Source organism: Bombyx mori, chromosome 8, assembly GCF_030269925.1.
Source record: "Bombyx mori chromosome 8, ASM3026992v2".
In the NCBI taxonomy this organism is placed as follows: domain Eukaryota; kingdom Metazoa; phylum Arthropoda; class Insecta; order Lepidoptera; family Bombycidae; genus Bombyx; species Bombyx mori.
In genome coordinates, this window is record NC_085114.1 from 8539272 (window position 1) to 8566704 (window position 27433).

Consider the following 27433-nt stretch of genomic DNA (forward strand, 5'->3'; position numbering starts at 1 on the left):
TGAGTTCCCTTACATGTCAGTCCGAATTATGGTACTGCAGCTTAATTGGAACTTCGATGATTTAATGCATCATGGTGGGTATTGGCATTCATATTGCAAGTGTTCATAGATTCCGGCAGATGATAGAAAAAAAAACCTTAAATGACTTAATATTTAGATTTATTTTTTCCAAATTGCTTTATTAAGGTTTCTAAGCTCTTTTTTGAGAAAAATAATAATGAAAACAATATTAAACCAAATTAACAATTTTGGTTCGTTACCGACAGCTGTAGTACAAAAAACTTCTCAGCTCATGAACCTTGCTAAATTTAATATAGCAATTTATGCTGCCAATTTCGGAACAATAGCAAGATTCCTTCCAAAATGTTGCCGTGCTTTGTAGACAAAACGTATCAAACAATTGAGGCAAAGCATTTACGATCGAAAATATTCACGGGAATCTGAGGTAATACCGACAAGAGTAATTGTTTGAATTCGGAATGTCAAAGGTGTCAACGAGCGACGTCCGCTATGACGCCTTACCCCTTTCCATTTCCAGCCGTCATGGGCGACACATCTGTTTCTTATTTCTTATAGTCATTAATTTTAAATTCTTCATTTTGTCACTTATAGATAAATAAAATCATACTAATAATACAGTCCACTCTTATTCACAACGCAACATATGGTCCTTCTCCCGTGAAACAATCGGATCGACGACCTGCGGAAAATACAATTTGAAAACCGACGCTTAACCGCCATCTTAAAATCGTCGGAGCTTCATCGGCTGGACAAAATTTAGCTATTCAACAAAGATTGCTGAAGATATCGTCAACAAGCAAGTTCAACATTCAATACAATTTGGAAGCCTTGGACATCACAGGAACCAATTCTGATGATACATTCAAGCAGATTGCACCATCCACTGTGAGTCCGTTCCAATCATCTCATACATTCCCTTCATAATTTTTTTAATTCTAATATAAATCTTGAAAATTTTCATTCTATTGCAATTATTACTTCATATTAATGTGTTTTTATCAAAAAAGTGCATAATTTATTCGAACGTTTTGAACACGTTGCTATTTCGTCATACATTTATAACTACAGTCAATTTTTATATTCATCTCTAAAAAATAAATAAAGAAAAACGATTTAAAAACTACAGCATTAATACAAACATATTGCATTTTGATAAAATTTGACATCATTATATTTTATAACATTTGAAATTCTATTTCGATTCAATTTTTTTAAATTTGTCATCTGTCATCTTATAATTTTCATTTCTTGTCCACATAATCTTATTGGCTTACATAAAAAATGGCAGACATGAAAAGTCTAATTAAAAAACGAGCTTCAATTAAAGCAAAACTAACACAATTTTCATCATATATCAACATTTCTAAATCGTGCCAAAAACTAAGTGAGATTCAAGTGATAGAAATCGAATATCGACTTCAAAAATTCGAGTCATTATATGAGAAATATGATGCATTACAGAACGATTTGGAGTCTGTAGTGGATGATTCCAACGAGCAATATGCGGAGCGTGAGGAATTCGAGAAGCAATATTACAGCTTAGTAGCTTCTTCACGTCAGCTGATCAGTGCAGCGCGCAAGCCTCTACAGGGTGAAGCAGTCTCCGAGGTGGGCTCTTGTGGTGCACATACACACAAACACAACTCAATAAGATTGCCTAAAATAGACCTTCCAAAATTCAATGGTGCTTATCATGATTGGCTGGAATTTAGAGACACTTTTATTTCAATTATTCATATAAACAACAACATTGATAACATTAATAAGTTACACTACCTGCGTGCTTCTTTGAAGGGAAGTGCAGCACTTGTAATTAATAATTTAGATTTTACATCTACCAACTATGATATTGCCTGGAAGTTACTCTGTGACAGGTATGACAATAACCGTCTGCTGGTCAATAACCATGTTCAAATGCTTTTCAATGTAGTACCAATTAATAAGGAAGCAAGCAAAGCATTGCGTTACATCATTGATATTACGAATAAGAATCTTAGGGCTTTATCAACATTAGGTCAACCGGTTCAACACTGGGACACTCTCATTATTCATTTAATGACGAGTAAATTAGACCAAGTCACAAACCGTCAGTGGGAAGAGTATAGAAACTCATTATGTGATTCACCTACATTCTCTACATTCATCACATTCCTTAATAATAGAGCTGACTTATTGGAAACGATTGAACAGACAAAATTGGTAAAATTACAGAGCGATTTATCGAAAAACAGTAACATTAAAACAAAAAGTTTAATTATTTCTGAAAACAAATTAAAACCAATTTCATGTCCTATGTGTAAGCAGTCACATTTCTTATTCCTTTGTCCAGAATTTAGAGAATTATCAGTTCAGACACGTTTGGAAAAAGTTCAACAGTTTGGAGTATGTAGCAATTGCCTTAGAGTAGGTCACAATTCAAAAATTTGTAGGTTAGGTCCTTGTAAATATTGTACTGTTAAACATAATACTTTGTTGCATGTTCATAATGAACCTAATTCAAATAGTGCAACCATTGCTCTCTCAGCGGAACATTCAACTGAAAATAGTAAGTTATTGTCAAATTGTAACAATACAACTAGTCTTGCTTTCTCAGCTAAGCACACTACTGATAGTCGTCTAACATTACTTTCGACGGCCCTTGTTCAAGTGGAGGATTTCAAGGGAAATCAGTACACTGCACGAGTGTTGTTGGATAATGGAAGTACAGCAAACTTCATATCCAAAGACTTGGTCAAAAGGCTAAATTTATCCACTTATAAAATAAAATCAAAAGTAATGGGCATTAATGCAAAAATTTCAAACTGCGACGAAGCATGTGAAATTTCATTTACATCAAAAAATCAAGTATTTAGAGCTAGCATACAATGTTTTGTACTACCTAAAATATCATTATGCATACCTCAAGTTTACATAAATACAAAGGCTATTCCTATACCTTCGGACATCCGTCTAGCCGACCCCAACTTCAATACTCCGTCTTCCATAGACATTCTTCTTGGAGCTGAAGTCTTTTGGGACGTCATAGGCGCGGATCGTATCCACATGGGTAGGAATTTGCCCATGTTATGTGATTCGAAATTAGGATGGTTAATTTCTGGGTCAATACCTCAGAATAACCACCCACAACAAACATGTATGTTAATCAATAGCATACATGAAGATTTAACTCGTTTCTGGGAGTTAGATTCTATTGCTACAAAACATACATTAACAGCAGATGAAAGAGCCTGTGAACAAATATTTATCAATACTACATCCCGTAACAAAAACGGACGTTTTGTAGTCAACATTCCTTTAAAGGAAACGCCTAGTGTACTAGGTGATTCTTATACATTAGCTAAACGTCGATTTTTTTCCTTAGAAAATCGTTTAAGCCGAAACGAAAACTTCAAACAACAATATGTAGAATTCATGAAAGATTACATTAAATTAGGACACATGTCAGAAAATACCAATTTCAAGCAATCTCAACTGTCGAGCTCCTCTTATTTTTTACCACATCATGGTGTAATACGAGAATCAAGCACTACTACGAAATTAAGAGTAGTTTTTGACGGTTCCGCTAAGACATCATCAGGTAAATCATTTAATGACATCCAAATGGTAGGGCCCATTCTTCAAAATGATTTACTGTCAATTTTGCTTAGATTTAGACAACACAAATATGTAGTTTGTGCAGATATAGAAAAGATGTATCGTCAAATACTCGTTAATGATTCACACTGTAATTATCAACAGATAATTTGGAGAGAACATCCTACACATGCTCTCAAAACATACACATTAAATACAGTTACTTATGGAATGTCTTCATCACCATATCTAGCTACTAGATGTCTCATGCAATTAGCTCAGGAACATCCTGATCCATCCATTCAGTATACTATAGCAAATGACTTTTACATGGATGATTACATATCAGGAAATGCTACTATTGATACAACAATTAGTCAATGTCAAAGTGTAATTTCTGCTTTTCAAGCTGCTCAATTCAACCTTAGGAAATGGAAATCAAATTCAACAGAAATTACACAAGCTTTATTAAGTAATCATAATCCATCTGACATCATTAACCTAAGTGAGAATGAGTTATCAAAAACGTTAGGTTTAAATTGGCATTGTACTGCTGATGTATTTTCTTTCAACATTAATTTATACCCCATTGTTAAGGTGACAAAACGTCATATTTTGTCAACAATTTCTCAGATCTTTGATCCTATTGGTCTCGTGGTACCATGTATTGTGAAAGCAAAGATCATAATGCAACAATTGTGGATCGCAAAATGTTCTTGGGATGACCCAGTCCCAACAGACATCCATGATCTCTGGACTGAATTTCAAACAACATTACCTCTTTTAAACAGTTTAGAGATTCCCCGATGGATAACTTGTGATTTACCAGTCAAATTACAATTGCATGTCTTCTCAGATGCATCAGAGAAAGCATATGGTACATGCATCTATGTTCGTTCCATCACATCTACGGGTGATGTGCATGTTCATCTTTTAACTGCTAAAAGCAAGATAGCCCCGATAAAGGCTACCACTATCCCACGGTTAGAACTATGCGCAGCTCTGTTAGGATCTCGCTTACATAAAAAAGTATGTCAATCCCTTACATTAAATTTTCAAAAATCTATCTTTTGGTGCGACTCAACTATTGTTTTGGGTTGGCTATCCTCGGCACCAAATTTACTAAAACCATTTGTTAGGCATCGTATTTCTGAAATACAAGATAATGCAGGTGGATCATGGAGATATGTTCCGTCTTCAGAAAATCCCGCAGATCTCGTCTCACGAGGATTGAGTGCAGACAGAATCAATAAGTTCTCACTATGGTGGTCAGGGCCTCAATTCTTGTTAAATTGTGAAGAGAATTGGCCAACATTTCCTCAAATATCTTCAAATTTACCAGATATAGTTTGTTCCAATCAAGTGGACATAACTGAAAACACACATTGTTTAGCAAAAATTACAGAAAAATGTTCCTCTTTCTGTAAATTACAACGTATAGTGGCATATGTTATTAAGTTTATAAATAAATGTCAAAAGAAACCTACTAAGCAGAGTTCTGAATTAGAGCAATCATTGAACAAATTATTAAAATTTAGTCAGCAAGAAACATTCTCTGAAGAATACAATTTACTAAGTACAGGCAAAACATTACCTGTAAAAAATACACTATTAAAACTATCACCATTTCTTGACTCAAACAAATTGATAAGAGTAGGAGGCAGGCTCAACAACTCATTTTATGACTATAATGTTAAACATCCTATCCTTTTATCAAGTTCACATAAAATAACTCATCTCATTTTCAACATGTTTCATATAACATTAAAGCATGCAGGCCCTTTGCTTTTGTTAGCTAGCATTCGTCATCACTACTGGCCCATTGGCGGTAGAAATTTAGCAAAAAAAACATGTCATCAGTGCATAAAATGCTGTCGAATAAAGGCAAATACACTTCAACCTGTGATGGGTAATCTTCCAGAACAACGTTTACATCTTGAATTTCCATTCTTAGACACTGGAATTGACTATGCCGGGCCAATCATGATAGCTGACCGAAAAGGCAGGGGATGTAAACTTGTAAAATCATTTATATGTGTATGTGTGTGTCTCGCTACGAGAGCTGTTCATCTTGAACTTGTTTCAGACATGACAAAAGAAGCATTTCTAGCTGCTCTTAGCCGTTTTATTGCTCGGAGGGGAAAACCACGCAACATTTTCTCAGACAACGGCACAACCTTTGTAGGAGCCTTTAACGAGTTGGCTCGATTTCTGTCACAAGATTTAGAACTTAGGAATTTCGATTCAAGTATTAAATTTTCATTTATCCCTGCTTATACTCCGCATTTCGGAGGTATTTGGGAGTCTGCAGTAAAATCAACAAAATATCATTTAAGGCGCACATTAGGTCTAACAAATTTAACTTTTGAAGAAATGGCAACATGTTTAACACAAATAGAAGCAATTCTAAATTCAAGACCTTTAACTCCTCTATCGGATGACCCATCCGATCTCACTCCATTAACCCCAGCTCATTTCCTTATCGGACGATCAGTGATATTTGCGCCACATCCTCAAGTACCAGATAGTACCAATATCACTAGTCTGCAGAGGTTTCGCAGAATAGAATATCTCAAGCAACACTTTTGGAAAAGATTCTCTCAAGAATACATCTCTTGGTTGCAACAAAAATCTAAATGGTGTAAAACATCTGCAGAGCCTTTGAAAGTGGGTGATCTAGTCATCGTAAAGGAACCATCATCATCTCCGCTACTGTGGCCACTTGGACGCATACTTCAGCTGTACAGTGGTAGCGACGATATTGGAAGAGTTGCAGACATCTACACACGACGAGGTGTCATTCGCCGCGCTTTCAACACTATCTGCCCACTTCCCATCAATTATTGAAGACACTTCAACCGGGGAGTATGTTTGAATTCGGAATGTCAAAGGTGTCAACGAGCGACGTCCGCTATGACGCCTTACCCCTTTCCATTTCCAGCCGTCATGGGCGACACATCTGTTTCTTATTTCTTATAGTCATTAATTTTAAATTCTTCATTTTGTCACTTATAGATAAATAAAATCATACTAATAATACAGTCCACTCTTATTCACAACGCAACAGTAATTAAAATGGATTTCAGGATTACAAGCTTTTTTTTGACCCCCGTTACTCGAGGTCGGCTTTCGTTTCAAGCCGCGATCGGAGGATTACATGAGCCTAAAGCAATTTTTTGTTTCATTATTAAATACTTTATCATTTAATAACGTACTAATACCGAATTAATTGACGAATGTTTTTTTTTAATATGATAATATTTAAGAAAAGAAAATACTTTGACGTTATTTCCTCAGTTAGATAGACGACGTTCCGCTCTTTTTCTTCCCTGCCTGTTCGCTGGTAGTTAAGAGGTAATTCCAGATACAGTCGCATGGGTAGGTGAGCTCACGGGCTCAACAACCCAACAACCCTAGCAAGAGCAGTGCTTCGCAGAATCAAGCCCCGGATCGGAATCGCGACCCACTGAAAAGATCCGGCGAGAAACTCAGGGTTGTGTTGTGCGTCGAACTCTCATCGTAATCGACAGCTTCGACGAGAACGGTGACCAGTGCTTGAAAAGCCTAAAAGCGCCGAGAATAGATCCGGGGGATCCGACAAGACATGTTTCGGGCGATGGCGTCTTTGCGTTGCCCCGTCGCCTGGGTCGGATATGTAAACGATCTGCTCTAAATCGTTATGGTTGTTAAATAATTGAATTTCTTTCCCAATGTGATGAAATAATCTTAATTACATTGATACTTTTGCATAAACATGTTTACTACATCTCTGTTTGCAAATGAACTGCAATCATAAATTCATATTAGGATTCAACTTTTTTTTATATTAAGTGGCAGTCAGGTTCTGCGTACATTCATTTTACACGTGTAGATTATTACCTAACCTATTTCAATGTATGTTTATTTGTTCGTGACCGCTCAAGCGTCTTTATCCGTTTGAGTGACGTGCGATTAACGTTAACTTAAGTATGTTTTTTCATAATTTCTCGATAGGCACGGTGGCGCGTGAGTGATTTCTCTTAGTTATCTTATAAATAACAAACGAATTTAAAATTGAAAGCATGAACAGTTCCCAAGCCGTCTAAGATGAAAGCGTTGGCACAATAGACCTACAATCCCCGCTAGTTCACCTTAAGTACTGTCGCGAATCGATAAGGCTTAATCCCTGTATGCACCTCACAAAGCAACAAAAGCCGCTGCCTCAGACGCATGAGAATACAAACGTTTGAGCTTAAATACTCTCTCATACTTTAAAGCGATACAGGTATTCACAAATACAATAGTATTTATGTTCCCTTAGAGATAGGAACGGCTGCAGGAAAAAAGACTTTAATATAAATGACTGTTCGTCAGTTACAGCCTATTTTTGTCTACTGTTGGGCATAGGCTGGATTAGGCTGGGCTAGACTGGGCTAGTTTTATGCGGGTTCTCGAGTGGAGATCGCGCGGCGGAAGACGTAACGTGGGACGCCCCCTGGCTAGGCGGTGCGATGACCTCCGAATAGTGGCCAGCAAGAAGCGGATGAGGAGAGCCGAAGCCCGAGCTCAGTGATGTGGGTTGGGAGAGGCCTATGTCCAGCAGTGGACGACTGTGGGCTGTTGATGAATGATGATGTTGAGCATAGACACGCCACGCAACCCTGTCGTCTCCATCCGCTGCCTCCTGATCTGCGTATAAAGTCGCTCTAGCTTATTACTGGACGTCCTACACTACGGTTACCGGTCCGCGGTCTCCACTCCAGAACTCTTCAATCCCAACAGTTATAGGTTCTTTGACAAATATGATCGGGCCACTTTTTTTTTATTGCTTAGGTGGGTGGACAAGCTCACAATCCAACTGATGTTAAGTGGTTACTGGAGCCCATGGACATCTACAACGTAAATGCGCCACCCACCTTGACATATAAGTTCTAAGATCTCAGTATAGTTACAACGGCTGCCCCACCCTTCAAATCGAAACGCATTACTGCTTCATGGCAGAAATAGGCAGGGCGGTGGTACCTACCCGCGCGGACTCACAAGAGGTCCTACCACCAGTAATTACGCAAATTATAATTTTGCGTGTTTCACTTTTATTCCACGATGTTATTCCTTCACCGTGGAAGTCAATCGTGAACATTTGTTGAGTACATAATTCATTAGAAAAATTGGTAACCGCCTTGGATTCGAGCACCAGTGCATCACTCAACACGAATGCACCGAACGTCTTATCTCTTAGGCCACGACGACTTTAGCTTGTATAACTTCAGCTTGTATATAAAAAAAAAGTTGTTTTGTCGCAAAAAATTACAGAAACTTACCCGAAACTAAACGTTTAAAAATTACGCCACACAAACAGGTTTTAGGGACTATTTTAGAATAAATTGGAATTTTTATTCGAACATTATTGTGAGATTACGAATTCAAATTTATTACAGTTTTCGTAGGTTTTTTATGCGTAACACTAATTACCTATAATTACCTCTTCAAAGCGAATAGGTAAGAACAATTTAGCAATTTAGATTTGAGTCCGCGTGAATGAATCTTTTGTTAACGGGAAATGAGCTATTACAGTCGATCTGATCATTCTCAATACGAAGCTTTCTGCGAGCGATAAACTAAATCGAACGTCAATTGATGATATATCAAATAATGTCAATTTTGTTAGGGTTTTTCGAATACAACAATCATACGAGCCGCCGATACTATGGTACTCACCTTTGCTCACGAAAGTCAGCAATGCCATGAGCATTTCGAAGCTGCTATATTTTTAGTTCACTGTCCGTACAATTATGTTTTCACTAATACACCTAGTGAAAGCATAATTGTACTAGTACACGTGGAATGATAGCAGAGAGCGCGAAAGATCAAAAGTAAAATAGTATGCCTTTATGAGAAAAAGGGTGCATGTACTTAGGTACGCGCGTAAGAAGTTATACTTTATTTTTATTAATTTTTTTTTCTTATTTTTATTTTAATCTATTTGAAAAAAAATCTATTAAACAACATCCTCAAACACGCACATTGGACATCCCTTTTCTTGACATCTTATAAATTCGGTAATTCTCGGTACGGTTCGGAAAGTTCACCTGCGGCTATATTCAGACTCGCCAAGTTACGTCGGTCGTATTCTAATGAGCGATTTAGTGGGCAACTTCATTCTGTTAATTTTGTGTCACGGTGCGCGCGCATCGTAAAATTTCACTCTCATAAATTTTTCATAACGTGCCTAAAAAAGTATAACTTAAAAATTACAATATTTCTTTAGCATAAGGGGAGCTGTGAACATAATTTTTCGAACTTTCACTACTTAAAAACTAAAAACAGAGTTAGCCATTGTTTATCACAAACATTTTCAGAAGTAAAAATTCAAAGTAAAATATAATTAAAGTTTACATTGTTACTTATTAACTATATAATATTTTAGTTTTTTTTTTTTTTTTTTTTTTTTTTTATTGCTTAGCTGTGTGGACGAGCTCACAGCCCACCTGATGTTAAGTGGTTACTGGAGCCCATAGACATCTACAACGTAAATGCGCCACACACCTTGAGATATATAGTTCTAAGGTCTCAGTATAGTCACAACGGCTGCCCCACCCTTCAAACCGAAACGCATTACTGCTTCACGGCAGAAATAGGCGGGGCGGTGGTACCTACCCGTGCGGACTCACAAGAGGTCCTACCACCAGTAAAATGCATGTACCATACTAATTAATTCGGAAGGTGAATAAATACGGCAAGACGGATTTTGTTACTTAAAATACACGCGATTTTCAAGGAAAGTTAAATATGAGTTGATATAATTTAATGCTTATACACATGAACGTTAATAAATAACAAGAAATAACAAACTAGCTTCCTGTTTGAATCGATTAGCTGCATCTTACTGGTGGTAGGACCTCTTGTGTGTCCACCACCCTGCCTATTTCTGCCGTGAAGCAGTAATGCATTTCGGTTTGAAGAATGGGGCAGCCGTTGTAAGTATACTGAGACCTTAGAACGCATATCTCAAGGTGGGTGGCGCATTTACGTTGTAGATGTCTATGGGCTCCAGTAACCACTTAACACCAGGTGGGCTTTGAACTCGTCCACCCATCCAAGCAATAAAAAAAAAAATGGTAACCCAATCTCATACTCTGAGATTAAAAAGATTAAAATTTACGTCAATCCTTTTGAATAAGGATCATTCAAAGAATCTACGGTAATATATAGAGATGATATCTATTAAGCTCGAAACCATTATACGCAGAAATAATCTTTTTTATGGATTTTGACGGACAGACGAACTGACGTCCACCTGGATTTTAACGATTACCGATCGTATAACATTGGCGCATCACCACATATTCGCTATCATGAAACCGAAGCGTCTTTTCATTCTTGGTCGTTTTAGCACTCGCAATAAACGTCTTTGTTAACCACTATGGCTATGAATTAAAAACGAATCGAACTAAACGCTATTTGCGATGTAGAAGCTCTTTCAAGGGTCTTTTGAAATTCGATAATCGGATGAGTAGCTTCGACAAAGCTTAAGCATCATGTATGGGATAAAGAGTGGCTTGTGTGTGTTGATAGTCATGTTGTTCACAAACTACCAGTCAATTTGTAGATCCGTTGTAAAATCACGAACTAGTGATCACACTGTTTTTTCTTTTTAGGATAGAAGGATAACTGGTGGCTCGGAGGCCTTTCCAGCTACACCAAGACAAAGATACTGTTGCAGCACTTGCTAGGGCTAGTATTAGCAAGACCTCTCGGGTTGAGCTACGTGAGGTCAGCTACTGGTTCGCGCGTAGTTGCAATAGCTCCTTAGACTACTTAGAAGGAAAGAAAAAAAAAACTGTTGTAATTATTATAGAAGGTTCACTCGACATTGTTCGGGTCATGCCATTTACCACAATAAAAAGTATCCTATGCGGTCATTCAGGCCATAAACTTTCTTTGTGCTAACATCAAAATCGGTTAAAACATTTTTACCTGCAAAGTGACAAAAATACATGCTTACAAACTTTTAAATTTATAAAATAATTATAACTAAGAAGTAAATATATCATACTTAAGTCTTAAAAAAAAATCAATAACGTACAGAATAATAGGTAGTAGTATTATTTTTTTCCCTACCTATTCTAGTAACCTCGAAGGGTTATTCTAGATTCACCGAACTAGTAGGTGAGCTCATGGGGCTCAAATCGGGAGTGTTGCTAACACTGGCCCTAACAAGAGCAGTGCTTCGCAGAATCTACCACCGGATCGGAAACACAACCCACTGAGAAGATCCGGCGAAACTCAGAGGGCTGTGTCTATGGGTTAATTTACTCGCCGAGCCCTTCGACGCTTGCGACGGGTTCGGCGAGTAGTATTATTATAAAAGTTTATTGATTATCCTAAAAGTCTTGACTGCAGATACCGCTTCCCGCTGTGAGCTAAACGTCGACCAAAATAAGCAATTTTTAAATTGGTTCTTTTTGCCATTTAAAATATCATTACAATATATTTTTAAAAAGGTTAATGAATGTAACAAACAAATAAGGTTCGTAATTTAAGGTTCCAATTGGAACGTTTATCTACTTTGTTACTATCGTGGCAGATACACAAATTGTATAATATTGACGAGCTGAATAATACGAAAATTAAACTTTGCCTTTCTTATTTGTCTTGGCAATATTTCAAAATCTGATCAGAACTTCTCTTTGAGCGGCTTACATTAAAAAAGGTATTCATAAAAGAAATTGTGATTGTACTTTACGAAGAGGGAAAACACGACGAAATGAATATTTTTACGATGTGGAAAACACCGAGTATTGGATGTGAAGTTCCGATCTCCCCGGGGCGAGTCGAGTCGCGTCGCGCCCGTTTCGCACCGATATTTGTGAAAATACTCCGACCTCCCTGAACTTTTGAAGAGGACCGAGTCTCTTCCGAGAAATTCCTTTTTCGCAAATCTATTTAAGCAAGTAAACCCATTTGCCATAATACTTCCTTATACCTTATTCCGTATTTAAGTATCGAGTACTTTCATGTATTTTGTACGGTTGACTTTCTCCAATTATTGCAGATCTTTTTTGTTGTTTAGGATTAGCCAAATGTGCTCATGTATTGGGCAAAATCATAATGATACCATTCATCTGCGTTCTTTATTCATATTTTTATTTGTTTGCGAATGAAAATGATTGGCAAGTTAATACGTTCGTGATGCTAAGCAGTATAATTAAAATAAATTTACATATAATCATAGATTACACACTAAATATATTCGAGACATATAATAAAATCGTAGACTATACTGTGCTTCTCTTTGACATTAAATATTGACGCAAAAACAACAATGCGAGGCATAAAGAATGAGCAAAGGCAAATAAAAATGTTTATTCATCGGTTTATTATTACTTGTTCATAGTAATTTGGGGTTTTAAGAGTGATCACTAGTATGACGTTACATTCTGGGCTTTTAAGCCGTAAAGCCGTAAAAGTAGTTTTAATTTTGTATACGACGAAAATACTGATTTTTTTAATTTTATATATATCAGAGCTTTTAATGATATTAATAGTATTATCGTTAATTGTCAAATTGAGAGTACGAGGCCGAATCAAACCACATTTCACCTTATGAATATGCACTGCATGAATACCGATTCCATTCTTGAATTCGAAAATATTTGCAATTTTCTTGTTTTATTAATGATATTATGATATGTTTTTCTTTATATTTATATTATTACTTATATTATTTCTGACATTTCAAATAATTTTTAAAATTTATGGTCACGGGCGAATGTTACAAAGGAGTGGATAAAGTAATGAATGAAAAATAAAATATAAATATCGTTGATTTTAAAATCACAATTTTTTTATCATTTTTTTTTTGATTCATAGTGCTTTAAGATCACACATCTAATAAATAAAAACGCACCAAGTAAATTGAAAATCGTTTATTCAGCAATACAAAGTTTGAAAAACGAATAAATGCTGGAAGTTGTAGAACGGATTTACCGGAAGCGGACGCGTCGACAGCGGCCGTCGCTACAGGATCGCAGCACGCTTTCATTCATCCTTCACTTACGACCTTTAAGAACTTAAGCGGGCTTTACGTGGAAACTGCACACTAGGTCCGACCTTCTGCTAACATTGCCATCCCCTTCTAACATCCCGCCCAAGCGTATTCCTGACAGAATAGGAAAAACCAAATCAATACTGTCTGGAACACGCCCACCGGTTCAACTCGGTAACTGTGCTTCCTCACTGGAAATTGGATGAAATAAAACCGAGTAAAAATCATTAAATTTGTATATCGACGTTAGAAAATGTGACTCGTGTAAATGTAAATCGTACAAAACAAAAGTCTAAGCGTTAAATTGTTACGACGTCGGTCGAATTATGGCCACATGGTTAGCACGTGGTACACGGTTCACGTTACAATGTTTACCTGAAACCGTCTGACGGTCAGGTGAGAGCTGAGGTTACTCCGGCCCGCTCTATCTATAGCCTTACTACGTTTCCCTAAACGTACCGTACGGGCCGATAGTGTATTTACCGGCTGTTCGAAATTGACTGAAATGTTTGTAGTCTGAGTATGTAAACTCTTAAAATGTAATCTAGTCTCGATAGTGGCGCGGGCTTATTCAGCGAGCGTCGGTGCCGTGAGCCGGCGGCTATGGTTTGCATTTTTATCAAGAATCGACGACAAGCAGCTACATTTTATTTTGCGTGCCATAAATATGGAACCAGTGAAGACCTCTACACGTTGGAAAATACATTTTCATGCAAACTTATCTGAAACTATGCATAAGTAAACAGCAGCGGAAAGGAGACTTCCTCTTTGCTATAGAATAAAATGAACAAAAGCTTTTTAAATAAATAAATAAATATTCAAGATGAGACGATTATAAAGCAAAATTTAGAGTATTTTAATTTCTGTATCTTTAAAAAATGAACTTTTAGCTTCTTTTTTTATTGCCTTTGTAGGCAGACGGGCATACGGCCCACCTGATGGTAAGTGGTCACCGTCGCTCATGGACGTCAGCAATGCCAGGGGCAGAGCCAAGCCGCTGCCTACCATAATTGAATTTGAATTTGCTCAAATGAATATCTACATTGAGATAAATTAGCTCAAAATACCTGTAGCGTAGCTATCATAGAACACAAATTATTTGCCGGATGCCTGAATCTCGCTAACAACATTTTCAAGATAAGTTTGTACATATATTATAAAATTCGGACCGTCGGTCTACCGAGCAATTTCACCAGGTCGGTGGAAGATCTTCCATCACATCCATCCATCACATTTTTACAGCGGAGCCCTTTTATTACCATGGGAAATGGACGAACATGTGGCATGTTTGCTGAAGAAAGGTCACTGTCGCCCATGGACATCAGCAATGGCGAGATCATCCGCATATCGAAGTCATTGCCTACCTAGAATCGACGTCGTGAAATATTGTCATACTTAAAATAATGATAGATGCAATGAGATTTAATAAAAAAATATATATGTACATACCTATTCCATAATGCAATAAAGCTATCATAAATGCTAAAAACATGTCTATATCCGCGCGAGTCACATTTACGTTGAGAACGCGCCTGTGACTGGAATAACATATGAGTTATTTTTCTTCCGCTTTTGTATTCGAAGAGCATCTCTCAATTTATTATGTACCATTAAACGGCATTACCATTCATTATCTAAAGAAATGTTAATCTTTAATCTATTTCATTGAAATGTTTTATTAAGCATACAAAAGTTAAAATTGTTTGTAATAAATAGTTCACAATGTTTTGAGAAACGATCTTCAAGAACTTACATTAGAAACCAAAATGCAGTTTTAATTATCATATAAATAAATAAATATTTACTAACAATCACGTCACGTTAACTAGTCCCGTTATAAGTTCGTAAAGAACTTGTGTTACAGGTACCAGATAACGGAAATAAATGTAAGATTTTTATTATACACATACATATATCCATAACCCTGGAAAAGACATTTATATTTATCACACAAATATCTTCCCTTGGCGGGATTCGAGCCCGCGACCCCCTTATGTAGTGACCATGTCACTTACCACTACACCAGACATATAATATATATATATACCAGATATATAAATTAAAACTGTTCACAATTTCATCGAAGTCAAACCTACTCTTTTGTTATATTTTTAAAAGCAGAAAAGAATGAGCGTTTCATGAGCTCTCGTTATGTCGTGAACAGTCAACACCCGAAATATAAATAGCCGAAATTACAACAGAAGGAATGTATACCAATTTATTTGTGCCTCGACGCAACGCCTGAAGCATAATTAAAATTAGCGTTAGGTGTCGGCAGTCATTAATTACTAAGGGCAGTTTGAGCGTCTTCAACGTTTAGATGAGTAGGGCGAGCGGGCGACGCGCTTTGCTCGACGTAGAATAAATGGGCCGCAACGTCTTATATTCCTTATATTCAGAGGACAGAGTGAACACGCGATCTGAATAAGTTACCGAAGCGGAGCTGTGAAGGCGCCCGGTGATCCCCGTTGTACGTAAAGATTTATTCCCATCTGTAACTGAGATGAGGACGCGACAGTTTTTCCCAATTATAAGGTGTAAGCGCCCCATTTATTAACATCTCGTCAAAGGAATCACGACCGTGGCGATTTTTGTCGATTTTGTTTCTCAATTACGAGATAGTTTAGATGCGTGTGTGACAGCTGATTTTTTTTTGTTCCTTTTTCTCCGATGAATATTTGCTAAATATGAAGTAACTATTCTATTCAAGATTTTTTTAAAAGCTTATGTAGGACTGACGATCGCTGGAGCAGACGGGTTCTCGAGTGGAGACCGCGCAGCGGAAGACGTAACGTGGGACGCCCCCTGGCTAGGTGGTGCGATGACCTCCGCACGGTGGCCGGCAAGAAGTGGATGAGGAGAGCCGCAGTGCCGGGCTCAGTGGTGTGGATTGGAAGAAGCTTATGTTCAGCAGTGGACGACTGTGGGCTGTTGATTATGATGATGATGATGATGATGATGTTATGGACAGAACAAAATATTTATTCAATCCATTTACAGTTTATTTTGCTGAGCATACATTAACCAATCTGTCTGACCCGCAATGATGTTTAACGTTTGATAATACAAACCGAACGGGCAAACTTTCAGGGAACAGCTCGTATTAAAACCAAAACTGATACAGTTCGTTCAAATTTTATCGGACATTTGAAAGTTAAAAAAAGCCGTCACATCTGGAACGAGCCGAACTTTTGTGAGACGCCGGAACTTGAGAAACTTGGACGTTTTGCGACCACCGGATAATTTCTTGTTGTGCACATTGCGGCAACAACGTCATACTAACACGTTATATTTATACTTCAATAATAATAATAAATATTAATAAATATTTACTAACAATCACACCACGTTGACTGGTCCCATGATAAGTTCGTCAAGAACTTGTGTTACAGGTACCAGATAGCGGAAATAAATGTAAGATTTTTATTATACACATACATATATTTAAGATACATCCATAACCCTGGTAAAGACATTTATATTTATCATACAAATACCTTCGCTTGGCGGGATTCGAACCCCCGACCCCCTTGTGTAGTGACCATGTCACTTACAACTACACCAGACGGCCGTTGAATGGTAAATGCCTAATGGTAAACCGTCAAACCAAAACGTCAAGATCAAAACAAAGAACGCTTCGCTTGGCCAGAAGATTTAACACGGCAACGTATACTGTACATTAATCAGAAGTCACGATTGCGTGACCTCAATCTTCATTAGACACAACTATTCCTAAATATCCAGTCGTATTGATGTAATTCGGACTTTTTTCCCTGCCTATTTTTTTCACCTCATACGTATTTTCCTCTGCTTCGCTCTCTAATTAATACTCTCAACACAGGGAGTAGATATGTAGTCCGCAAATATTGTTACTCTTATTTCAAAATATTTCTAGATCCTCCTGCATAATCACGTGTTCTAATCTGAAGAGGGAGATAAACATTACTCCAATAGAAGTAAAGCTTCGACCTCCTCCTATCAAAGGTAGATGTGGGCATTCACAATAGTTTGATATGGGCTGTGAGCTCACTTAAAATTTAGGTTCTAGGCTTAGTATGTGAATCTGTGGACAGTGAGATTTTGAATTTATTTCACGAAAAGTGAAACAAAATTCGAGATATTGGCTTCTCAAGCAAAATATTATCCATAAAAGACTCCACCAATTTCTGTTCATAAAGTTTTAATGAATGCCATGAATTTTACAATTTAATTTCGGTCACGAATAATTACAGTCGTCAACCGTGAGGCACGAAAGTATCATTAACAGTAACCCCCACAGCATTTAGTTAGATAATAAAATTAATACAATGCAACGAAAACTCGGTATTCATTCGAAGCTCACAATGTAAAAACGCGACAACGGAGTCTCCGCAGCCTTAATATCCGCTGTTTCAGACTCGTAACCGGCTAACAATATTGCATTGCGTACGGCACGCGCTAGTTCCGTACTTATCGCGAAAGTTTCAGCCGGCGGCGGACAGAGAGCGAGGGGGGAGGGGGGGGAGGCGCGGTCTCGCTGCACTATCGATCGCGTCTGCTGCACGATGCTACGCTGTCTTCCGCAGATCACTCCTTATCGTCTACCGGAACACCTCCCAGTCGGATTGGAAAACTGGAAACGTTCAACGACACACGCACGCACACTACAGACGGGCCATGCGCTTACGCTCCACGGCGCAAAGCTTGTTTATCTAAGCCCGTTCGCAGTTTATCCCAACGCGACGTCTGTGAACAAATGCTACTTGCAAACAATTTATGTTAACGTAAAAATAATGTACCAATTTCAATAGGACGCTGACTCGTACAATTTATTACACAGTGCATTTTTTTTTTTTTGCTGTAACCATATTTTACCATGGTTTTTCTCTAATTGAACAAGAACATAAGATTTATAGAAACGTTTTAATTTATTAAATTGAACGTATTAGAATATATCCAGTCGTAATCACTGCTAGTAGTGGTTGTCATACAAAATGTCTAAATTAGTATGAATCAGAAATGACCGATAATAGATTAGGTAATACTTGTATGAGGTTCTACTGTAATTTGCAAATTTGTGATTTTAAAATTATCAAAAAATGTTTCAAAGTAAAAAATGAAAAGTTTAATAATCTATATATTAATACGTGAAGGAAAAACTTTGTATCCCTTTTTACGAAAATTGCGCGGACGGAGGAGTATGAAATTATACTTAGTCTGGCCATAAATACTGTTACGATTACATACATTAAATCAATAAAAAAAATTTTAATACATTAAATCAATAAAAAAAACATTACACACACTACCATGTATTTGACGCACACACGCATCCATACTATTTATTTATTGTCAAACTTTTGTTCTTGACGTCAAGTTGAGAATAGATTAAATATTGTCTTTATTAATATTTTTCTATAGTATAGTCTTGGCGAAATTAGTGATTATAGAAGTATAATAGTCTTTGAAAATAGAATCATAATAGTGTACAAACTTATAATTTCAATTAATTATACTCGAATTTCGACTACCGGGCGACCACTAGTTAATGTAAATGTAGCATCATGCCATTCTTTTAATCGTGTATCAGCGTATATGGGGGGTTTCATAACTATTATAATATTCTTGGGGGAACAATATTTAGCATTACTATACTGTATCTAACCATGAAATTTATAACGAACGACCGAACGGAAAATCGCGAGCACTGAAAATATTGTAAGCTGCACTCGTTTCGGGCAAATTAAATGAAAAACGAAGTTTCACCGCGCGGCGGACAAAGTTGGCCACTCAAGTTCCGAGCTCGGTGGAGAGGCGCGCATACAGACTACGCTTCTCCTCTGTGTACATAAATGCATCGATATACATAGATATTTATAATATCAATACTTATTGTGCAATTTAAAAGAGATACTATAACGTTTAATCTCACATTGAACGATTGGTACCCGCTAGGACCATGAGAATAGTAATGAATCTATCTATATATATATAAATGAATTGATGTTCGTTAGTCTGGCTAAAACTCGAAAACGGCTGGATCGATGTAGCTAATTTTGGTCTTGAATTATTTGTAGAAGTCCAGCGTAGGTTTAAAAGGTAGATAAATATGAAAATGCTCGGAATTAAATAAAAATAACAATTTTGTTTTTCCTTTGATGTGTCCCCCGTCGGACGGATTTCTTTTATTTGTTTTAAGTTAATTTTATACAAAAGCTTAGGTCTTTTATTTATCGATTGAGGCACTACGAAGTCTGCCGGGTCAGCTAGTTTGAAATATAAATGACTTATAGCTGCAATTAAGTGAGTAATAGTAGTAGTGAATAACAATAGTGAGAATAGCCATTTAAAATTCACATGATAAGACAGTTACAAGTTGATAAACATTGAACTCCCGTATTCAATTAAGGCGTGAACGAATTGCGACCCAAGTGGAATTAAAGAGTTACCGAAGCCTATCGAATTCACAGCGTGAACGCCACCACCAACTTCGAGACATGAAGTTGTTTGTGAAGTTTTAATTGTATCGCAAAACGACTGTCCCGTCCTTCAGATCGGAGCGCGACACGATCGTGAGAAAAAATAGGCCGAATCTTATTATTATATATTATCATACCTTTAAACGAGCAATTCTTCTATATATAATCTGAATCTCGGAAACGGCTCCAACGATTTTCATAAAATTTAGTATATAGGGTATTTCGGGGGCGATAAATCGATCTAGCTACGATTTATTTTCAGAAAATGTTGTTTTATTCATGTTTTCAATAATCAACTCTTCCCGACATCTATTGGCGAATAATAAATAATACTATTTTTTTTTAATTGAAGGGCAACTAACCGCTTTAAAGACACAATAAGATGGCATTATCAAAAAAAAAAAAAAAACGAGCAAAGCTCGGTCATCATCTTTAGAAAGTGTTAAAATCACGAATGCACATTGTGGCTTTACATAAGGGCTTACAACGATGAAGTGGACGAGTACAGAGGTCGACCGATTGCCTCTGGCGATTTTCCAAACTATTCGACACCAGTGTACGTATTTGTCGCTTTGTATTGATTTGACTCGGTGAAACTGTAATTCTTGGTAACGACACGTCGACGCTTTCAATGCACACTCTGCTTCCATTCAACGAACTTACATGAGGTCTCTTACATACTTTTAAACTGCTTTCCCGCACCGTTTTAAAGTTTCGCCATTAACGTATACATAGACTGTATTTAAGACTCTGTGTAACGTCTAGGACTTAGTTAAATGGGGAGAGAGGAGTGTAATTGATGTCTATAGTACCAGTTTATCGCAATTTATAATGAATGGTTAAAGTTGAAGTTCACATTTTAGAACCGGCAGCCGTTAATTTACTACTGAAATAAATATGGAAATGTTATGTTTCTGTGAAAATTTGTCTTTAAGAGATTAAGAAAACCATTTTGTAGCTTCAAGTTTCTGGTTTTAAGATCTTTGGCAAATAAAAACTCTAAACTATGGGTTTCACAATACAATAAATAAATAATAAATTTGGCTAACAATAAAAATTAAAAGAACATTTTATTTGGCTCCATTCTGTTGGTTTTTATTTCTATTAATCCATCATATAGACTGGATAGCTTTATTATTCAGCTTCAATTTGAATTTTTTAAATCTTCGTACATAAATTATTTGTTGGTATAATATCCAATCTTAAATGAGAAAAGGACCTTTTTGTCTTTAATAATAGATAATCTCAGCAATGAATGTTCGAGCAAGAATGAAAAGCTAGTTTTAGAAATGTAAATAAATTTAATACGAGGAGGTGTCGAATATTTTTGAAAATTACAATATCCAGGGTTTTTCTTTTTAAATGACTAACAAGATTGACTTATATTGCTCGTCGTGTTCCACGTCTTAAAATTATTATTTGTCAAAACATTTTACAAATAAATATTATATGTAACGTTGATAAGTACGAAATATATTTTAGTTTTTAAAGGTATTTATTGCGTATTAAACAAATAATGAGACTTATGAACCAATCATATTCAGATTTTGGTAAAACGTACCTAAACAAAAAAATATAAATATATAATAGTAATTACGGTGTTTAAATAAGAAAAGACGAGATTGCGTTTCTTCTAAACAACAAGAAACAACATTTAATGCCCTTTCTTCAATAATTCTTTATCACACATTTCACAACGTCCATTAACCGAAAATTTATTTAAACAACTATCAATTGTCATATGACAGATTGACATTCAATCATTCATTACAAATATAATTTCACTAAAACTCAACCACCGAACAACGCAGTTTTAATAATGCTAAGCAAGTGATATTGTGCCTCCGGATATACGAGATACATAAATTAAACACGCTTAGTATGTGCAGAGTAGACATCCCTTACAAGGCAAAACGCATCGGTAATTTTATCCCTGAGGTAGCTCGCTTAACTTAGTGAATATGTTCAGCTTACCTGATATTACAAGATTATCTTAGCTTCCTTTAGTTTTCTTCCCCCTATTATGTACGATAGTGGGCTTTGGTTAAGTAATTTAAATTTGTATGATATTCCTGTTTAACGCTTCATTTTTCACTTAGCACAGTTTTTTCCTGCACTAGGCTGAGGTAGGTTTCTCTGGACTGCTCTCCGATCATTTTGGACGAGGAGATTCGTGGATGCGGCCCTTGCTCTGATGGTGTTCACGGCTAGATCTAGAAGTTGACCTTCAGTGCCCTAGTGGTACCACCTCATCTTGTTACTGGATGAGGCACACAAACTGTTCAAACGGCTGGTGGTCGCTCGCATCGTCCGACAACTGATCGGAGTCGATCCGGTCTGTCAGCGGAGCAGTTCGAATTCAAAGAGGGCCGCTCAACCCGCTCAACAATCGATGCAGTGATGCACGTTCGCAACCTCTCTGATAAGGTCAGGGCACCGTAGCCCTGGCAGTGTCCCTGGATATCGCCAATACATTCAATAACCTAAGCCCTGTTCATTGTCGGTGACGCTGGAGTATCATTGAGTCCCCGCGTATCTGCGTCGGATGATCGGGTTCTACCTTGAGGACGGGTCGGTGGTATACATCAGGCACAGTGGAAGGGCTGCTCCGGCTCCCCGTCGAGCACGGTGCTCTTTAGAGGTCGGTTCTCGGCCTTCTCCTGTCGAACATCTGGTCCTTCAGAGTAACCTTCGCGATCCTTTTCCGGACCTGTGCGCAGTTTCCGTAGCCCATTGCGTTTCCTCCATCCCGGAGAAAGGAGTTTAGTGAGTCTGCTCGTCTTTCTTGCGCGGAGCTGGCTATCGTCATCGGTAGGATCCGAATGTTGGAGGTGGCGTTCGATAAACTCCAGGCCCTGTTGTTTCACGGGGCCTGGAAAATGCTACATCGGAGAGCCTATCTCGTGATTGAAAGCGTCCACGTCGAGATCGGAGCGACTGGGTTTCACTGGATCTTTTTTTTTTTTATTGCTTATATGGGTGGACAAGCTCACAGCCCACCTGGTGTTAAGTGGTTACTGGAGCCCATAGACATCCACAACGTAAATGCGCCACCCACCTTGAGATACAAGTTCTAAGGTCTCAAGTATAGTTACAACGGCTGCCCCACGCTTCAAACCGAAACGCATTACTGCTTCACGGCAGAAATAGGCAGGGTGGTGGTACCCACCCGCGCGGACTCACAAGAGGTCCTACCACCAGTAAAACCTTACCATCCGGAGGACGCAAGTGCCTACAGGACACGGCTGCTTCGACCACTATCTGTCCCTCGTCGCGCGGAGGGAACCAACGTCTGTGTGCTGCAACGAGGACGTGGCGGAGCACACCCTCATGTACTGTCCCATTTTCGCAGAGCAGCGCCACGTTCTTGTCGCGAAGATAGGACCGGACCTATCGCTGCCGACCATCTGGCTACGATTCTTGGCAGTGACAAGTCCTGACATGCAATGCTTGACTTTTGCGAGTCCACCATCTCACAGAAAGAGGCGGTTGCACGGGACAAGGAGAGCACTTATTCCCTCGCGGCACTGTGCCGTTTTCACCAACCCGGGGTTCAGTTGCAGCCGTTCGTCTAGCTCCGACATCTGTGATGAGGCAACCTCTCTATAGCGTACTGACACCAGGATGATGGGACGACGCTTAAGCGGCTGCAGTCCGCGATGCGATCCGCGTTGTTGTCGTCACCGTCGTCGCCAGACCTACTATAGAAGAGCAACTCGGTTAGCGGTTTTCCACGGTCGGGCCTGGCAGGCTAGTTCTGACTCAACGGGGTATCCTCCCGGAATACCAGCGGCACTGCCCAGGCGGCCTGACGGGCCGCCGTATCGCAGATGCCGGCGTCGTTGTTCGTTGACGACTCATCGATTAGGGTCTTCGTAGTGTTGACCGTGGGAACAACTCTACTCTGCTTGAATTCTGATTCCAGGCGGAGATTAGACGCTGGGTGCAAGGGGAGTCGTTTGGTGGGTAGCGCTCTAAAAGCATTCCTCGGCCCGCGGTCCGCACCCACCATCCGCGAGTCGTCCAGAACCACATACCCCACGTGCCTCATGGGCACGGAAACCTCATGTATGAGGTTCGGCACGGCCCGAAAAAAATAGGTTTCCCTGGACTGTCTTCAATCACTGTTTGCTGATGGGTTTAGCACGCAATCGATTAAACGACAGTCTAAATTGCATATTAAAAGATTATGGAAAAATAGATTAACTATCATCTATAATAGAAATATCTATATATTAATACATGAAGCAAAAACTTTGTATCCCTTTTTACGAAAATTGCGCGGACCGAGGAGTATGAAATTTTCCACACTTATAGAGAATATAGAGAAGAAGTGCACAATGCTAATATTTTTTTAAAATAATGGATAAAAGATACATTAAATCAATAAAGAAAACATTACACACACTACTTCATGTATTTGACGCACACACGCATGCTTAATATTTATTGTCAAACTTTTGTTCTTGACGTCTGTTGTCAAATTGAGAATAGATTAAATATTGTTTGTCTTTATTAATATTTTTTATAGTTTAGTCTTGGCGAAATTTGTGATTATAGAAGTATAAAATACAACCATAATAGTGTACAAACTTACAATTCCAATTAATTATAGTCGAATTTCGACTACTGCGGGACCTCTAATTCAAATAAAACAGGCAGTTATAACACAGTCTAAATGTGTATGGGCCACTAATAAACCATTCCAAACCTACACGCTGACTTCACGTTTCCTTACAGTAAATAAACTTCGAATATAGCTTTAAAACCAAGCAAAAATATGGCGTAGAAAAAGTATTACATGTTGTAATTGAAGCTTTGGCAATACTCGCTCCAGCCGACTACGCTGGACCCCAGCCAGGAATGAAGAAAATAATCCAAATTTAACCCATTAATATTTGAGGCCTTTGGAACTACATGTTTGTAGTAATTGTGTTTTATTTAGGCTTAAATTAATTTATGAAACGATGCATTTAAATGATGGCAAATTGTTTAATCGTAAAACTTAGTGAATAGTATAAATAAATTGACTATTTCTGCTGCGAAGTAGGCAAACATTCTGATTTGTAAGGCAGGATAGGCGTTGAACTTTACATATACATGGAGAGCTCATGTTTCAGGGTGGGTTATTAGCATTGTGATGTCTTCAAGCTCAGGAAATAAATAACAGGCGAGCCATGAACATAATCTGATCTATAGAATTAAAAAAAAGTAGAAACCTGATTTTCTTGAGTTCATAATGTAGAATTTATGTTTTGTTTTCTACTCAATGTGTACCTTTGAGATTCCAGAAAAAAAACCTATTGTAGCAGTATGAAAAGATTCATTAATGTATTATAGAGTGCAATGGATAGACATATTATTGTTTTGGGACAAGAAAAACATACGATCGCGATCTGAAAGTGTTCGTATGTATAATAAATGCAACACAATCTAACAAAGCTGTGGTGTGGGCCACAATCTCATGTGACATAGGGGGGCGACTGCCAATTAACAACGCTGAAGATTCTTAATATTTATTACTCATTCTTCAAATTTCTATCGTAGTCACCTGCAAAGTCGTCAAATATTTCTTCAAAGCACGTTCCCTATGGCACGTACGGCACAGAATACAGAGAGAACCGAAGTCCCTTCGTAGACCCAGAGGCTCCAAACGATTCGACTATGGGCTACGGTAGTCACATAATACCAGGAGTAGGTGGAGAGGTTAGCAGGTTCATCCATTTATTAATTTTAAAAACAATCAAGGAAAAAAATTCGGGTTCATCTGTATCCATTTATTTATTATAATGTAAGTAATATAAAATAACTACTTTAACCAAGATAAAGTATTATAAAGTCTCGGATTTTAGTCTTAATTTGTTTCAGTTACGTTACAAAGACTTAGTATAGCTTGAAACATTTATCATCGTTATCATTAGTCAAATCCTAGAACAATACGCCAACGCGCATGCTTCAAAATGAAACTCGATTAAATAAAAAAATTCGTTAACAATTACGTGTGATTGCGATAATTATGAAAGAGTTGGTAGCAATTAGCGTTTGTCGGGCGAGAATGCCCCTCACTCCTCACAAGGGCCATCTGGCCGCGCTCCAACCCTTCTTGACACGGGAAAACCTCACCAAACTGTTTCGCAATGACATTTTTCAAGCCCTCTTTTTTAAAGCAAAAGAACTACGAGAATTTTCGTTATGGAAATCAGGAATTTTAATTATTTTCTTTTCATCCGTTGATGTTTCAGTATCTTAACTTAGTATAGAGAAAAAGAGAGAGAGAGGATATAAATGATATATACTTTATTAAACACGAAAACAGAATTAACATGGATCAACAGGTAGCTTCGTATATTTTATTGATTTAGAAAAGAAGGTCCATAAGCGTCCTTAAAATAAAAACATATAATATTATCTCCATTATTACATTCAATACATCGTATTAATTAAACACGTAATAAATTGTACTATTAAATTCGTATTCTTTCACTGAAGTGCATTTTATTTTTCCTGGTCGCGTAATGATAAGAAAGCACCACGTAAATTTTGCCTGCCAACTTATTATTACAAACACAGAATGGTCACAAATGATCTAGAACCTAAGTACAGTTTTATCACTGTAGTATTTTTACAGACGCCGTTGATTTTATCTTTACTGCCGTCTATTTTGTAGATAAACATTCTGAATTCAAAGGTCCAAGTTCATATTTTCTTCTGCGTTATATAAGTTCTGCGTTGGAAGTATGATAGATCGAGATATGAAATCCCAGACTCGAAATTACCAGAAATCTAACAAAGGTTCAATGCTAGATCACTCAGAGTACTCAAATGATGAATGGCAATCAACTTAATGCTTTTTAATTAACTTAGTAAACAATCATACAGACACACTAAACACTAACACACACACCCATACACACTCTTCACGTTTTAGTGAACGTTTTTTACCTTTGTAGGCCGATGAGCACACGGCCCACCTGATAGTAAGTGGTCACCGTCGCTCATAGGCGTCAGCAATGCTAGGTATACAGCCAAGCCGCTGAAGAAGTAGGTTGAAGGTGTTCATGTCATGTTATATAAATTGTATTTGTGATGTAATTTCGACTGCAGTTTTGACATTTTATTTTTAATTTTTTTATTGCTTAGATGTGTGGACGAGCTCACTGCCCACCCGGTGTTAAGTGGTTACTGGAACCCATAGACATCTACCTCGTAAATGCGCCACACACCTTGAGATAGAAGTTCTAAGGTCTCAGTATAGTTACAACAGCTGCCCCACCCTTCAAACCGAAACGCATTACTGCTTCACGGCAGAAATAGGCGGGGCGGTGGTACCTACCCGTGCGGACTCACAAGAGGT

At 37.7% G+C, this 27433-nt stretch overlaps 1 protein-coding gene and 3 long non-coding RNA genes across 4 annotated transcripts in view; 3 read left to right on the forward strand and 1 right to left on the reverse strand.

Annotated features, from left to right (window-relative positions):
- LOC134199258 (uncharacterized) overlaps window positions 1-27433 on the forward strand; it is a 55282-nt gene that overhangs the window by 25695 nt on the left and 2154 nt on the right. The gene's annotated exons all lie outside the window — the stretch shown is intronic.
- LOC134199315 (uncharacterized) lies at window positions 723-6633 on the forward strand. The gene is made up of 2 exons (XM_062669927.1): window positions 723-906; window positions 1483-6633. The coding sequence occupies exon 2, from the start codon at window positions 1936-1938 to the stop codon at window positions 6439-6441; it is 4506 nt and encodes a 1501-aa protein (XP_062525911.1). The 5' UTR covers window positions 723-906; window positions 1483-1935; the 3' UTR covers window positions 6442-6633.
- Window positions 17785-18602, reverse strand: LOC134199200 (uncharacterized). The gene is made up of 2 exons (XR_009973586.1): window positions 18427-18602; window positions 17785-18346 (listed from the first exon to the last, which is right to left on the reverse strand). It is a non-coding gene; the product is annotated as an uncharacterized LOC134199200 (long non-coding RNA).
- On the forward strand, window positions 21833-26567 carry LOC134199259 (uncharacterized). Its single transcript, XR_009973677.1, has 4 exons — window positions 21833-22017; window positions 24820-24998; window positions 25627-25785; window positions 26322-26567. It is a non-coding gene; the product is annotated as an uncharacterized LOC134199259 (long non-coding RNA).